The sequence below is a fragment of the Macaca mulatta genome, chromosome 9 (genome assembly GCF_049350105.2).
Source record: "Macaca mulatta isolate MMU2019108-1 chromosome 9, T2T-MMU8v2.0, whole genome shotgun sequence".
NCBI lineage: Eukaryota > Metazoa > Chordata > Mammalia > Primates > Cercopithecidae > Macaca > Macaca mulatta.
This window is the reverse complement of record NC_133414.1, coordinates 32,275,471-32,289,565: the sequence shown is the minus strand read 5'-3', so window position 1 is coordinate 32,289,565 and position 14,095 is coordinate 32,275,471. Positions and strand designations below refer to the sequence as shown.

General features: G+C 36.7%; 1 protein-coding gene across 12 annotated transcripts in view; it reads left to right on the top strand.

Annotated features, from left to right (window-relative positions):
• Nucleotides 1–14,095, top strand: part of ZNF438 (zinc finger protein 438) — a 181,801-nt gene that overhangs the window by 136,590 nt on the left and 31,116 nt on the right. For all 12 annotated transcript variants that reach the window (XM_077946168.1, XM_077946163.1, XM_077946170.1 and 9 more), the window contains one exon: nucleotides 13,514–13,581. In XM_077946168.1, coding sequence (XP_077802294.1) covers nucleotides 13,545–13,581 — 37 coding nt within the window. In that variant the 5' untranslated portion in view covers nucleotides 13,514–13,544. The remainder of the gene's footprint in view (nucleotides 1–13,513; nucleotides 13,582–14,095) is intronic.

The following is a 14,095-nucleotide window of genomic DNA, read 5'->3' as shown; positions in this document are numbered from 1 at the left end:
AAAAATGCCATCTTAAACATTCTTAACCTACCGAGTTCAGTCATACGTGCAGCACATGTTAAGGAACACGTGTGCCTGTATGTGCATGTGTTTATAGAAGTCAGTGCTTAGATCATGCAATTGGAAATAATGTATTTTGTACTTCTAAGTATATTCTAGTACTTTTTTTTTTTTTGGAAATGCCAAAGATAATAAACATTTGTTTTATTTTGAAAGAATTCTGGAGAACTTTATTAACATGTAATGTAATACGCTGGTTTTTGAGTAATTTTTTTACCAAGTATTTTCAGCATGTAGTATCCAGTTTAATCCTTTCTTCAGCAAAAAGAGTTAAGTATTTTATCTCTTACTTTCTATGAAGCAGAAACTGAAATGGCAAAAAAGATTAAATGATTTGTCCAAGATCATACAGTAAGAAGTTTCAGTTAGAAATGTACATCTCCCCACTCAGTTCCCCAGGTTTTTAACTCGTTGTATACCTGAGATTGGGCAGGAACATGATCCTGAAAATTAAGGGTGAGTATAGTTCAGTGACTGACATTCAGAAATATGTGTTGATGCCGGACACAGTGGCTCACCCTGCAAATCCGATCACTTCGGGGGGCCAAGGTGGACAGATCATTTCAGGTCAGGAGTTCAAGACCAGCCTGGCCAACGTGGTGAAACCCCGTCTCTACTAAAAACAAACACTAGCCGCATGTGGTGGCACATGCCTGTAATCCCAGCTACTGGGGAGGCTGAGACAGGAGAATCACTTGAACTCGGGAGGTGGAGGTTGCAGTGAGCCAAGATCGTGCAACTGTACTCCATCCAGGGTGACAGAGTGAGACTCAGGAGAGGAGGGAAGTGGGGAGAGGGGGAAGGGAAGGGAGGGTAGATTGTTTTTAAATCAAAGTCATTAGCAGCATGCAGCCATTTAGGGAAGGAAGATGATTGCCAAACATTGATACATTGTATTAATGCAAATATCAATATAAGCATTAAGAATTTACTACATGGATTAAAATTTATTTTGTAGATTAAGTTTTAGCTCCTCTAAAGCTTTAGTAACATTTTGAGAATTTTGTTATTTGTTTCTGAAATAGGACAGATTGAGATAAGAATAAGCATTGCAGTTGAGCCAATGAAGAATACTGTTATTACAATTGAGCAAATGATGAGTACTATTATTAGTCAGGATTTATGTACTATAAGCTTCTATTAGATATTATTGTATATATGTGTGTGCATGTTAGATGCTGACAAGGTTGCAAAGAAAAGGAAATGCTTATATGCTGTTAGTGGGAGTGTAAATTAGTTAAGTCACTGTGGAAAGCAGTGTGGTGATTCCTCAAAGACCTAAAAAATAGAACTACCATTTGACCCAGCAATCCCATCACTGGGTATACACCCAAAGGAATATAAATCGTTCTACTGCAAAAACATTTGCAGACATATGTTCATTACAGCACTGTTCACAATAGCAAAGACATGGAATCAACCTAAAATGCCCATCAGTGGTAGACTGGATAAAGAAAATGTGGTAGATATACACCATGGAATACTACACAGCCGTAAAAAAAGACTGAGATTACGCCTTTTACAAGAACATGGATGGAGCTGGAGGCCATCATCCTTAGCAAACTAATGCAGGAACAGCAAACCAAATACTGCATGTTCTCACTTACAAGTGGGAGCTAAATGATGAGAACCCGTGGACATCCTTAGCAAACTAATGCAGGAACAGCAAACCAAATACTGCATGTTCTCACTTACAAGTGGGAGCTAAATGATGAGAACCCGTGGACACAAAGAAGGGAACAACAGACCCTGGAGCCTACTTGAGGGTAGAGGGTGGAGGGTGAAAAGGTGGGAGGGTGGGAGGAGGGAGAGTAGCAGAAAAAATAACTATTGGGTATTAAGTTTAGTACCTGGGTAACAAAATAATTTGTACAGCAGACCCCCCCCCCATGACATGAGTTTACCTATATATCAAACCCACACATGTACTCCTGAACCTAAAAGCTCAATGTGTGTATGTTTGTGTGTGTGTATGTACATAATATTATATAACTAAAGTGGGCCTGAAGGTATTTGGGTTCTCTTGCTCTTGAGAAACATAAATTCCAATCATTGCTTAGAAGAGGTATTTTTTTTAAATAAATGAAATATAGTACAACCACTATGGAGAACAAGCAATTGCTTCTAAAGTTAAGTGGTCCATGCTTAATAGACTTAATAATTCCACTCCTAGGTTTTTACCCAAGAGATATTAAAACCTTTATACAAAAACTTGGACACACACATTTATATTTATATTAATTCATGATAACCAAAAACTGGCAACAACTCAAATGCCCATCAGTTAATGGATTAAAAAATTGTGTTATATGCATATAATGGAATATGATTCAGCAACAGAAAGGAATCATCTACTGACACACATAATAAGTGAATATTTACTGTTTGATGTATATGAAATGACAGGAAATTCTAGGACAAGCAAAACTAATTTATAGTGACAGAAAGCATCAGTGGTTTTCTGGGGCCATGGGTGAGGGATGGAAATGTATTACAGAAGGGCACGAGGGGACTTTTTGAGATGATATATATTTTCAATAGGGTGATTGTTTTAAAATGTACTTGGGTTTGTTTTAGTCGGGTATGGTAAAGTGACAGGAGACAACTGCCTTTGAAAGAGGAGTTTAGGCCGGGCGTGGTGGCTCACGCCTGTAATCCCAGCACTTTGGGAGGCTGAGGTGGCGGATCATGAGGTCAGGAGTTCAAGACCAGCCTGGCCAACATGGTGAAACCCCATCTCTACTAAAAATACAAAAAATTAGCTGGGCATGGTGGCTGGCGCCTGTAATCCCAGCTACTCAGGAGGGTGAGGCAGGAGAATCGCTTGATCCTGGGAGCCGGAGGAGGACTCTGGGCTGGAGTACAGTGAGCCAAGATCTCACCACTGCACTCCAGCCTGGGCGACAGTGTGAGACTCCATCTCAAAAAAAAAAAAAAGAAGAGTTTATTACTTACAGTCCCTTAGAGGAGGGGACACACCATACCATTCAAAGCCACTGGGAGGAGCGCCTGCATCAGTCAGGAGGCAGAAGGAGCCAGGGGAAAGCATGGCCCAGAGCCTTTGTTGTAGTTTCCCCAGGAAAGACAATGTAGGACATGAAAAGCTGTTTAACATTGGCTAGCTTGAATAATTTCAGTGGTCCCGGGCCTATAAGGTAGTCCATATCACTCCAGTGAGTTCGGCTGGAGAAATATTGGCTTGGTGTGTTAGTTAGATAAAGGAGGTGATTGAGGATATGGGCTTTGGATTGGTTGGTTTGCATATGAAAGACATGCTCACAAGGGAATCATGTGCAATATATAGGAATTAGCCCTGGAAGGGACAGTATATTCCCCTCTAGCAAGTCCTCGAAGAAGTCACATCATCATAAAATATTACAACAAGCCATGACTGATACAGTGATCACTGTAAAGGTGTATATATTTGTCAAAGCTCATCTTAAAGTGGGGTGCATTTTGTTGAATGTAAATTATCCTTCAACAATGTTACTTTAAAAGTAAAAAAACAAAAAAGTTAATGAAATGGACCAACAGTCCCTGATGTACCTTAGTTTAACTCAAGATTTTTCAACTTTATAATGGTGCGAAAGCCATGTGCATTCTGTAGTAACTGTACTTTGACTAGCCATACGACCATTCTGTTTATCACTTTTAGTACAGTATTCAATAAATTACATGAGATATTCAACACTTTATTATAAAATAGGCTTTGTGTTAGGTGATTTTGCCTAACTGTCGGCTAATTTAAGTATTCTGAGCATGTTTAAGGTAGGCTAAGTTACAACATTTGGTAGGTTAGATGTATTCAACACATTTTTGAATTATGCTATTTTCAGGACTTAGGATGGGTTTATCAGGATGTAGCCCCATCATAAGTTGAAGGGACATCTGTAAATGGGTACATGAAATTACTTAAAACAAGCCAGGAAAATTCATCCTCAAGTGCATTAAAAATTTTCAAACAACACCTAAGTATATAAAGGCAAAGAGCAGCATTGAATACTTGAGAATTACAAGTTCATCCAGGCAGTTCCTATTTTCGTTCCATGTGTCCTGATCATTTTTCATGTTATGGCAAAAGAAAAAGTTGGCATTTTCAGTTATATGGTGTCTGAGTTTATACAACATTTTGGAGTTATTTCCTGCCATATTCCTAAGGAATACTAATATGTATTTATTTTGATAGCTAACAATAAAAGGCTTCACTCAGCTTCTTCAAGTTTTTCAGTGATGAAGTTATGTAACATCCAGTCCATAGCTGAGTATCAGTAATCGTGAGAAAGTTCTTTCTTATATCCAGTTGAAATTTGCCTCCTAGTAACTTTGTCTTCCTCACCGGTCCTAGTCCTGTTCACTAGAGTTACGTAGAATTCCTCTAATCCTGCTTCCAAAATAACAGTTCTTCAGATATTTGAAGATGGCTAGCATCTCCCCCTGAATTTTTTTATTTCCCAGGTTTGTTCCTTTCCCAGCTTTTAAAACTCATTTTTCCTTATTACTTTGTCCTGGCCATTCTTTGTTTTACTGACTTTCCTTTATTTTTAATAGTTGCACAGAGACATTCTACATTGATTTCCATCAGAACACACTTGTATATATGTACATGTATGCATGGGAAAGGGATGAGGGGCAGAGAGGGAGAAGCTGCACTCAGGAGAGCATGAAGAGGGTATACATGGAAATGAGACATACCTTGGGAATGAATTCTGGCCCATCTGAGTGACCTTGAGCAAGTTTCTTAATTTTCTTTGAGCACCTCAGTTTCTGAACTTGATGATAACAGTGCAGATCCTCGTATGAGGATGAGGTGTTTGTGAATTACCTAGTGATAGGTCTAGTACACAGTAGCATTTGTTGCAGAAGAGCTACAGTATAGAATACAATCTAGGTGAAGCTGTCATCTATGGCTTTGCTGACTCTGGTTCTAGCCTGAAACTAAGATCTTGTGTGACTATCAACATGTTAGACTTTAAAATCAAGAGGCACAGAATAACAGTAGAATTAAAACTAGAAGATGGCCTGTCAAAAGAGCAGCTGCCCAATCAAGGTAGGTTAGTAACATTATCTTAATATATAAAGAAAAGCCTGTTAAGAATTGCCAGCTCTGAGACATTAAAAGACTCATTACCTTTTTTATATTTCCATGTTTTAAGTTATCCTGGCCAGATTTATTATGTTATGGCATTATTTATGACATAATGATAGTATGTCAGTGTGATGATATATGACATGTTTATTCCCTAGGAAATAGTTTCCTAGAAATAATCATCTACATTGACATCTACATCGCAACTCTGTGCCTGGTGGCCACATACACATGCAAGAGCATGCACTTATACACGTACTCACAACATGGGTTAAAGTTAATCAGCATGTTGAGCATGAAGCAAATTATTTTCTTTTATTCTCTTACATTTCTTTATCTACATTTATTTTTAGGAACCTTAGCAAAGCAGCATAACAGAGACAAAGCAGTGTCTGCCTTAGGTTTCTTCAACAAGGAATAAATGGAAAAATTTTCATTTATAACACCATCAAGCTGTCACTTTGTCAAGTAACCAGTTCACCTAATTTTCATTTTTAAACAACTGTGTTTAAATATGGCTTATTAACTAAAACGAAAATTATGTAACAGTGATTTATAAAGCACATTGTATTAGATCTTGCTATAATTGATTGTATTCGCTGTTTGCGTTCTTTTATTCCTTTCTGATAGATTTTTCTATTTAATATACTTTTCAGCAATTTAAGTAAGAAAAGTCAGGTTATAATTTTCAGAGGTTTTTCCTTATAAACTATGAAGGATGCAGTGGCTGTTAGTGCTATATTATGATTCCTTGAGTAAAAATGCACACTTACCCAAGGAATCATGGTATAAGATTTATTAAATACTGTTAGATTTTATGTAACTATTTAATGCATATTTTCCGCCAGCGTATTTATCTTATTATCCAGTCAAATCAGAGGATGCAATATTTTGTAACTATCCAAACGTTTTTTAACAGGTGTTAGGTATATTTATTACATAATTTATTCGTGTTTAATAATTATAATAGAATTAAATGCAGCAGTGCTTTATGTCACAGCAAAAGACAATACAATTTCATTTGAGTGGGTGTCCTACATGAAAAACCAAGATATTAGGAATACAGTTAAAATTATTTTGATGGCACTCCTTTTCTAACATAGTATTTCAAAACAATGAAAATTAAAACCTTTTTCTGATTGCAAAAGCAGTATTTATTCATTGGGGAAACTATGTAGTATCACTTTATATGCATAAAAGGGAAGATTATGTAGCACTTTAATGCCCCACTGAGAGATACATACTTTTATTATTGGGTAATTTTTCTCTTGAGTTATGAAAAAATAACTGAACCATACTGCTCTGTAACCAACCCTTTTTTTGGAATGAAAACAGGGTCTCAGTCTGTCACTTAGGCTGCAGTGAGTGCAGTAGCACAGTCAGGGCTTACTGCAGCCTTAACCTCCGGTCGTCAAGGGATCCTCCCACCTCAGCTTCCTGAGTATCTGGACTATGGATACGCACCACCACACGTGGCCAGTTTTTGTATTTTTTGTAGAGATGGGTTTCACTGTGTTGCTAAGGCTGGTCTCAAACTCTGGGCTCAGGCGATGCTCCCACCTCTGATTCCCAAAGTGTTGGGATTATAGGTGTGAGCCACAGCGCATCGCTATAACCAGCCCTTTTATACAAAAACATGTCATAAGCATTTTTTATATTTTTAAATATTTTAAGAAACATTTTTAAAAATAGCTTTATTATAAAAATATACCCTAATTCTAAGTTTTGCATTTTTTGTATATTTTAAACGGCACCCTTAACATTTCTTTAAAGGTAATGAGGATGATGATAATGATGATGGCTTTACACATTACAATGATAATTTTTTGAGCAAAATTCCTACATGAGGAAGGAAGGAAGGTCTGGGCCAAAAGGAATGCAGAATTGTAAGGCTCAGGATGCACATTGCCAGAGAGTTTGTACCAACTATAATACAGGAAGTAAATGAGCATACCCCTTTCCTCAGACTTCTCCAAAAGTTTGTATTATTTTTCTGCCAATTTAGAGGCAAAAAAGTAGTATTATTTTAGAAATTTGCAATTCTTTGATTTTTAGTAAGTCTTAACATTCTTTCTGATGATTACTTGTTAAATGTTGTCTTTTATAAATTTTTTAAGTCCTTACTCATTTTTATAGTGGAGCATTATCTCATTGTTATTTCTTTTATATTAGACAGGAATACAAGAACCATGTCTACTATATCTTTTCCAGAGTGCATAGTAACACTACAAACAACATCTGTTAAATGAATGTCTGTATGTCTATTAGAATTTTTAAATTTTTTCTCAATATTTACCTTTTAATTTTTAACAGCTATATTAAGATATGATTGGCATACAGTCAATTGCATATATTTAAAGTACAGTGAGATAAATTTTGACATACGTATACACCCTTGGAACTTAATCATAATCAAGATAATGAATATATTCTTCACCTCAGTGGATGGGTGTATGCTTGTAGGGTCTCTCCCCCAACCTTCTCTGTCTCCCCTGTCCCCAGGCAACCATTGATCTGCTTTCTGCCACTATAGTTTACAGTCTCTAAAATCTTATGCAAGTAGAATCATAGAGTATTGCTCTTTAATGTCTATCTTCTTTCATATAGCATCATGTTTTTGGAGATTCATTTCTGTTGTGATGTAGATCAACAGTTCATTTAAAATGCTGAGTAATGTTCCATTGTATGTTTATATATTCCATCTGTTGGTGAACATTTGGGTTGTTTCTGGCTTGGAGCTACTACAAATATAGCTGCTGTGAACATTCCTTGTACAAGTTTTTGTGTAGACATATGCTTTCGTTTCTCTTGGGTTGGTAGGAAGGGATTAGCTGGATCCTAAGGCAGGTGTATCTTTTCTTAATAACCAGTGATGTTGAACATCTTTTCTTTTTTTTTTTTTTTTTTTTTTCTTTTTTTGAGACGGAGTCTCACTGTGTCGCCCAGGCTGGAGTGCAGTGGCCGGATCTCAGCTCACTGCAAGCTCCGCCTCCCGGGTTTACGCCATTCTCCTGCCTCAGCCTCCCGAGTAGCTGGGACTACAGGCGCCTGCCGCCACGCCCGGCTAGTTTTTTGTATTTTTTTGGTAGAGACGGGGTTTCACCGGGTTAGCCAGAATGGTCTCGATCTCCCGACCTCGTGATCCGCCCGTCTCGGCCTCCCAAAGTGCTGGGATTACAGGCTTGAGCCACCGCACCCGGCCTAACATCTTTTCATGTTCTTATTTGCAAGCCATGTATCTTTTTTGGAGAAGTGTATGTTCACCTCTTTAGCCCATTACAAATTGGGAGATGTGTTTTCTTATTTAGTTTTGAGAGTTTTATATACAATTTCTTTATCAGATTATTTTCAAATAGTTTCTCCCATTTATGGCTTGTCTTTTCATTCTCTTATTGGTATCTTTTGAAGAGCAGAAGTTTGCAATTTTGATGAAGTTTAGCACATTAGTTTGTTATTTTATGGATTATGTTTCAGATGCCATGTCTAAGATACCTATGCCTGACTAAAGGGCACAGTATTTTCTTTTAGAAGTTTTGTGTTTTACATTTGGGTATATGATGCATTTCAAATTTTGTATATGGTGTGAGGTATGGCTCAAAGTTCTTTTTTTGTTTTTCGCATATAGAGAAAGCATCATCATTTGATGAAGAGACTATTCATGTTCCACAGCTTTCCCTTTGGACTTTCATGAAAATACGTATCTGTGTGGATTTATTTATGGACTCTCTATTCTGTTGCATTGGTCTATATGTCTCTTTCTTGAAACTAAAGTAGCATCAGTCCAATTTGTTTCTTCTTTTTTAAGGAAGTTTTGATTATTCTGAGCTCTTTCTATTTTCATGTGAATTTTAAAAATTGGTTAATTTCTACAAAAAGTCTACTGGGATTTTGATGAGGATTATATTGAATCTATATATCTATTTGAAGAAAATTGTCATTTTAACAACATTGAGTCTTCCAACCTTTGAATGTGGTATATCTCTTCATTTGTTTAGATCTTTTAAAATTTTTATGAGTGTTTTTTAGTTTTCAGTGTATAGGTCTTTTGCATACTTTGCCAGTCTTATCCTTAATTATTTCATTTTTATGCTGTTATAAATGGTGTCTCAATTTCTGATTTTTTGTCTCAATTGCTGATTATTTCTAGGATACAAAAATATAATTTATTTTTGCATATTGATCTTGTATTATGTAACCTTGCTAAACTCAGTTATTAGTTAGAAGGGCTTTGTTTGTAGATTCTATTGAATTTTCTAATTAGACAATCATGTCATCTGCAAATAAAGACCATTTTAAGTCTTGCTTCACAATCTGAATACATTTTATTTATTTTTGTTTTATTGCACTGGCTAGAACTTCCAATACAGGGTTGAATAGAAGTGGTGAGAATAGATATCCTTCTCTTGTTTGTGAACTTAGAGGGAAAGCATTTAATCTTTCATTATTTAGCATGATTTTAGCTTTAGTTTCTCATATTAATAGATGTGTTTCACCATAGTGAGGAGTTCCTTTCTAAATTTATAAAGGATTTATTTTTATCAGTAATGGATGTTGGATTTTATCACATGCAATTTTTGTATCTGTTTAAATAATCGTGTAGTTTTCTTTTTTAACATAATAAGATGGTAAATTACATTTATTTTGAATGTTAAACCAATTGTGTATTCTTGGATAACTCTACTTGATCACGGTGTATTCTCATATTATTGGATTTGATTTGCTAGAAGTTTGTTTATTACTTTTGCATATGTGCTTATGAGGGATATTGGGCCATAGGAATCTTTTCTCGTAATAGTTTTGTCTGGTTTTGATATCTAGATAATGCTGACTTTTTAGATAGTAACATTTCCTCCTTTTCAATTTTCTGGAAGGATTTTCAGTAGAAGTCACTAGAGAAGACATCAGGGCCTGGAGTTCTAAGAATTCTAGATTACAGTTGTTCTTACTGTTTATTGTCTTCAGACTTGTACTGTTTTTGTTTTTGTTTGTTTTCTTTTTCTTTTTTCTTTCTTTCTTTTTTTTTTTTTTTTTTTTTTTTTTTTTTTTGCCCAGGCTGGAGTGCAATGGCACGATCTCGGCTAACTGCAGCCTCCGCCTCCTGAGTTCAAGTGATTCTCCTGCCTCAGCCTCCCGAGTAACTGGAATTACAGGCATGCACCACCATGCCCAGCTAATTTTTGTATTTTTAGTAGAGATGGGGGTTTCTCCATGTTGGTCAGGCTGGTCTCACCCGACCTGAGGTGCTGTGCCACCTCGGTCTCCCAAAGTGCTGGGATTACAGGCATGAGCCTCCGCGCCTGGCCAGACTTGCATCATTTTATTAATAGTAAAAAATCTGTTGTTACCCTTATCATTGTTTCTTTATATGCAATGTGTCTTTTTCTCTGGGTGCCTTTGAAAACTTTTTTTTTCACTAGTTTTGAGCAGTTTGGCAATGATATACCTTAGTATGGTTTCATGTTTCTTGTGAATCGGTGTTTTGAGATGTTTGGATCTGTGTGTTCACAGCTTCATCAAATTTGGAAAATGTTCTGCCATTCTTTCTTAAAAATAATTTTTTTGCCCTTCCATCTCTCCCCTCTTCAAATACTGGCATATTAATCTTCTTAAAGTTGGCCTGCAGCTCACTGATGCTCTCGATTCTGATTTTTGTTTTTTGTTTTTTTAATTTTACTGTCTTCTCCATTCTGTGTAGTCTCGATAGCTGTGTCTTCAGATTTGCTAATATTTTCTTCTGACATGTCTAATGTACCATTAATTCCATGCAGTGTATTTTTCATCTTATACATTATAGTTTTTATCTCTAGAAATTTTATGTGAATTTTTTCATATCTTTTCTACCTGTACTTAACATTTTGAGCATATGAAATACAGTTATACACTTAATGTCCTTGTCTGCTAATTCTAATATGTGTCAGTCCTGGTCAGTTTTGATTGTTTTCTAAATTATGGATCATATTTTTCTGCATTTCTGCATGCGTGATGATTTTCATTAAATGTCAGTCATTATGAATTTTACTTTATTTGGTGGTAGATATTTTTGTATTTCTATAAATATTTTGTGATTTGTTCTGGCACATAGTTAAAATAATTTGAAACAGTTTGATTTTTTCATGTCTTGATTTAAGATTTATATGAAACCAGAGAAATACACAGACTAGAATTAAGTATTCCCCCCTACTAAGGCAAGACCCTTCTGTGTACTCTACCCATTCCTTTGTGAATTGTGAGTTTTTTCACCCTAGCTAATGGCAACAGGCAATATTCCTGTTCTTCTGTGACTATAGTGTACCTTGAACCTTTCCCTGGTCTTGGGGTGTTTCCTCACTTGCCTGTGTTGATCATTACAAAGGTAAATAACCCAGCAAGGACCCTCTCTGTTGTGCTCTGTGTGTAGCCCTCTTTTCCAGTATTCTGGAAATCTCTGCAAGGATCTTTCCTCACATAGAGCTCATCACAGTTGTTGCCATAGGGCTCATTGCAATTGTTTCCTGGCTCTCAGGGATCAGTTTTTCTTGACATGATGATGCAGGATTTTTCTTGACCCCTTTGTCAGGTTTGCAATAGGGATGCCCTGTTTACTCAGCCCACCACACTCAACCCCTTGCAGGAGGGAGGGAGCTCGTGAGCAAATGAGAGCAGGATCAGGCTGGTTGCTTTGGGTGCTGGCAGGAGCACGCTCCATGCACACCTTGCGGCGGTGCCCAGGTGGGAGTGCCTGTGATCCCCGAAATCCCAAAGGGCATGCTGCAGTGCTCTCTTAGCTTAGTTTTGCCATTTGTGGACCGCAGTGTGTTACTAGCTCAGTGGGCCCCTTGTCTTGTCAGGTGGGGCGTCTATACTCCGCCAGCAAGGGCTAGTGTGACAGCCTTTTTGGGTACCTACATCCAGTGGGTCCCAAGCTCTTGTGTGGTGTCCAAGAAGAATGATGTCGTGCCAACACTTGAAGGATGGTGGAGGCAGATAATTTTATTTAGCGATGGATGGCTCTGAGCGGAGAGAGGAGCTGGAAAGGACGGGACGGTCAGGTAGTCTTCCCTGAAGTCAAACCGTCTCTCCAAAATTAAGCTGTCTCTTCTCTGAAGTGCAGCCGTCCCCCTGAAGTCAAGTTGCTTCTCTTCAGTCAAGCTGCTTCTCTCCTCTACTGACTGAGTCCAGGGTCTTTATACGCACAGAATGGGGGGCAGGGCAAGCCATGGGTAGTTTTGGAAAAGGCAATATTCGATTGGTGAAAAGACATTATTCAGAAAGAACCAATCAGGAGAGAGCAGGCAAACAGGGATAGAAGTTCTCACCTTGGGCCGCAGGTTTCGGGCTACTTTGTCTTGAAGGTGCCGTTTCACGGGGGACCCGCCCCTGTCTGCCTAGAATTTCTCTGCCTCCTGCTTCTACACTGATGTTCACTGTTTTGAAAACATTGTTTCATATATTCTGTCTGTGTTTTGGTTGTTTCAGGCAGAAGCATGAATCTGGTCTCTGTTACTCCATCTTGGCTAGAAGTAGTAATCATGCCTTTTAATTTTGTCCAATTTTCTTACTTTAAAAATATTTAAAATTTTAAACCAAAAAATTCATCAGTCTTTACCTTAATGGGCTCTGTACTTGGTGTCATGCTTAGAAACTCTTTTTTGTTTAAGAACTTATAAAAAAAATTACTTCTATTTTTCAAAGATTTGAGTTGCCTTATTCAGATATTTTATTAATATGGAATACTACATTACTCACAATTTGGAAAATAGCTAAAATGTGGGGAATGGGGGAGAACACCTGTAATTCCATCACCAAACACACTGTAAATTTATATATTGACATATTTTCTTCCGTGTGTTTTCCTGTGCCTTTATTTTTTGTATATTTGTAATGCTGGTGTCTGTCATTTAGCATGTTCATCCAGTGCATCGCATCATTAACCTTTTTTATGTTGCTACGTAATCTTCACAGTTGCATTTTAATGACTGAGTTATATTTCATCAAATGATTATATTGCAATTATAGTACCTTTAAACTGTTAAGCATTTTAGCTGTTTGTTCTTAAAGTATATGAATCAATTATCAGAGAGTACATTTTCAGAGAATCCTAACTTTGCCTACTTACACATGACCCCATGAGAGCAGAAATGTGAGTAAGGCCCCTGATGTGTCGTTGCATCTATCTCCAAGCCCATTCTAGTACATCCAATAAAATCCTGTTTGTAGAAAAATGAGAAGAAATAAAAACATCAATTCTTAATAACTCAATGCATTTTTTATTACTCGTGTAGTTATAAAACAAACTTTAAAAAACAGCTTAGAATTTCTATATTTAGTATGCATTAACATGCTCTCTCAATTACTTTCTAATACTTATTTGTGCTTGCTTATTTTTAGGAAAGATACTATTCAAGTCCAGTACATCATAATGCAGAATTCTTTAGCAGTACCACCAAAAGATGAAGGTAAGATAAACTGCTGAGGAAAATGGTGATGTGTCTGTTATAGTTTTAATTTAATACATTGAATATCATTGACCTCTAATCATAAGGTAACTTATTTCTTAGAATTAAAAACAAAAATTATAATTATATATGAAAACTCATTTCTTTTGGTAAATAATTTGAGTGTATATGGATTCCTGAGGTTTAAGGACCTGTCTCCTTTTTTAGGCTCTAGCACCTTGAGAGCAGGGCCATCTCATTCCACCCAAAACTCACAGAGCCCTGCTTATTCACTGGCAGTTAACTGGCACTAACAGATATCAATGAAATTAAAAAGTATTGGCTTTATTGAAGCAAAATAACACAAGTATTTTAGTGAGTAGAAGAATATATGCATACATATTCATACACACATCTGTAGACATACACTTAGAGGATATAGAATTTATGTATACATTTCTTTGACCTGTTTCCCCTGATAATCCATTTTAAAAGAAATAGAAAAACTCTTTTACTCTATACAATGTATAAAAAA